General features: G+C 37.4%; 1 protein-coding gene across 1 annotated transcript; it reads right to left on the bottom strand.

Moving 5' to 3' along the window:
- Nucleotides 1-263: 263 nt before the first annotated feature.
- Nucleotides 264-1,199, bottom strand: LOC122103881 (olfactory receptor 2AK2). The gene has a single exon (XM_042674568.1). It carries the CDS (start codon nucleotides 1,197-1,199, stop codon nucleotides 264-266), a length of 936 nt encoding a protein of 311 aa, XP_042530502.1.
- Between the last annotated feature and the right edge of the window lie 845 nt (nucleotides 1,200-2,044).

Genomic DNA, 2,044 nt, shown 5'->3' with positions numbered 1-2,044 from the left:
GAAATCTACGTTTTTCTCTGTAAGGGATGAAGTGCATTCATGGCAAATGTTTGAGTAGATTTTAATTCTTACAGTATACACTAAAGGTATCCAAAAAGATAGATTCACGTAACAAAGCAGCCTAGTATTTCTTCACAAGAAGATTGATAAACATATTCTCAGGTTTCTATTCCAAATGTCTGTCTTTACATTTTCCCAGGGAGTCTTCAGGAAAACTTCTTTTGTGAATTCCCGATCAATGAGAGATTCTTAAGACCCTAATTCTATACTAATGTGTGTGAGTCTAATTGTCTCTTCATGGCCCCCAGAACCTCCTTATTTCTCAAGCTATAGATAAACGGGTTCAAAAGAGGAGTGACGATGGAGTAAAACACTGCCACCACCTTGTCCCGGGAAGGGGAATGTAACCTGTGTGGCTGGGTGTAGGTAGACAGAGTAGTTACATAGAACATGCTTGCCACAATGAGATGGGAGGAACAAGTGGAAAGAGCTTTTGTCTGTCCTTTACCTGGGCGCATCTGGAACACAACAACAAGTACCCGAGCATAGGAAGCTAGAATGGCCATGAAAGGGAACAGTAAAATTATTAGGCCACTCAAGAGAACTGTGTACTCATACTGGGATGTGTCCTGACACACTAATGGCAGAATAGAAGGAACTTCACAGAAGAAGTGATTAATGACTCTGGATCTGCAGAATGGAAGCTGAAACACATAGACTGTGTGCACTAAAGCATTGATAGAACTGCTGCTCCATGCACAGGTGACCATGAACCAACAGATCCTCCAGCTCATGAGCACAGGATACCGCAAAGGATGACAGATGGCTATGTATCTATCATAAGACATGAAACCCAGAAGAAGGGCCTCAGAGGCTCCAAGGCTGAGGAACACAAAGGCTTGAATCTCACAGCCCACAAATGAAACTGTCTTGGTATTGGAGAGAAAGTTAGCTGCCATCTTGGGTACAGTGGTGGAGATGTACATCATGTCAATGGTGGAGAGCTGGCTGAGGAGAAAGTACATAGGAGTGTGGAGTTTGGAGTCCACTCGAATGAGGTGAATCAGTGTAATATTTCCCACCAGAGCCACAGAGAAGAGGATGGCAATGACAGCAAATAGAAAACTATTCATGTGTCCATATTGGAAAAGACCAACAAGTATAAAATCCATCTCTGTACTGCAATTTCCAGTTTCCATGGCCTAAATTGAAATATACAGGCAGAGGTAAAGGCTAGTACTAATGTTGATATTTTTTGTGAGAGAACACTATGTCTATTAAGAATGACATATTCAAGAGTAAATTATGTGGCTGTATTTCTTTCACATTCATTGTACTTGTTATATTTGCCAAAAATTGTCTAATTTCTTTCAAACGTTTAAATACCCAATAATAATTGTACGTATTGACATCAAACTATATGATGTCTCCAAATTCACATTTTAGGCATGCTGAGCATGTAGTGAAGTTAGCGTATTATTCTCCATGGCACATTGTATTCAATATCTTCAAGTGCTTTTCATAAAACCTTTAATTATGGATTATAACTCACAAAAGTAACTTTAATACAAAGCTGTTTTCCTAGTAGCACACCTTAAATATGAAATAAAAATAAAAAATAAGGTCTTTATGAAGGATTCATGTTTTCATGTGAAAGGTAGATTTAGCTTAAAAACATTAAATATGAAATAAAAATAAAAATAAGGTCTTTATGAAGGATTCATGTTTTCATGTGAAAGGTAGATTTAGCTTAAAAACATTTAAGTAAATTTAAAAAGGAATGATATTGACCAAGATATATTGTATTCATCATGTGTTTTGTTAAATGGAACTCCTTTTTACAACTATTTAAGAGTTAATAAAAGTAATGTCTTCATTTGGTATGTAAAGTTCGTTCCCTTTTGTAAATGCTTTACAATTTCAATTTTATTTTTGTCAGTCATGATGCTTGAACTCAGCAGCTGAGCAATGTCCCTGCGCTTCTTTGCTCCAGGCTAGTTCTCTACCACATTGAGCAACAGTGCCATTTCTGGTTCTCTCTAGT

Source organism: Dipodomys spectabilis, unplaced genomic scaffold (genome assembly GCF_019054845.1).
Source record: "Dipodomys spectabilis isolate Male_0828 unplaced genomic scaffold, ASM1905484v1 ptg000019l, whole genome shotgun sequence".
Lineage (NCBI taxonomy): Eukaryota > Metazoa > Chordata > Mammalia > Rodentia > Heteromyidae > Dipodomys > Dipodomys spectabilis.
This window is presented reverse-complemented; position numbering and strand designations above follow the sequence as displayed.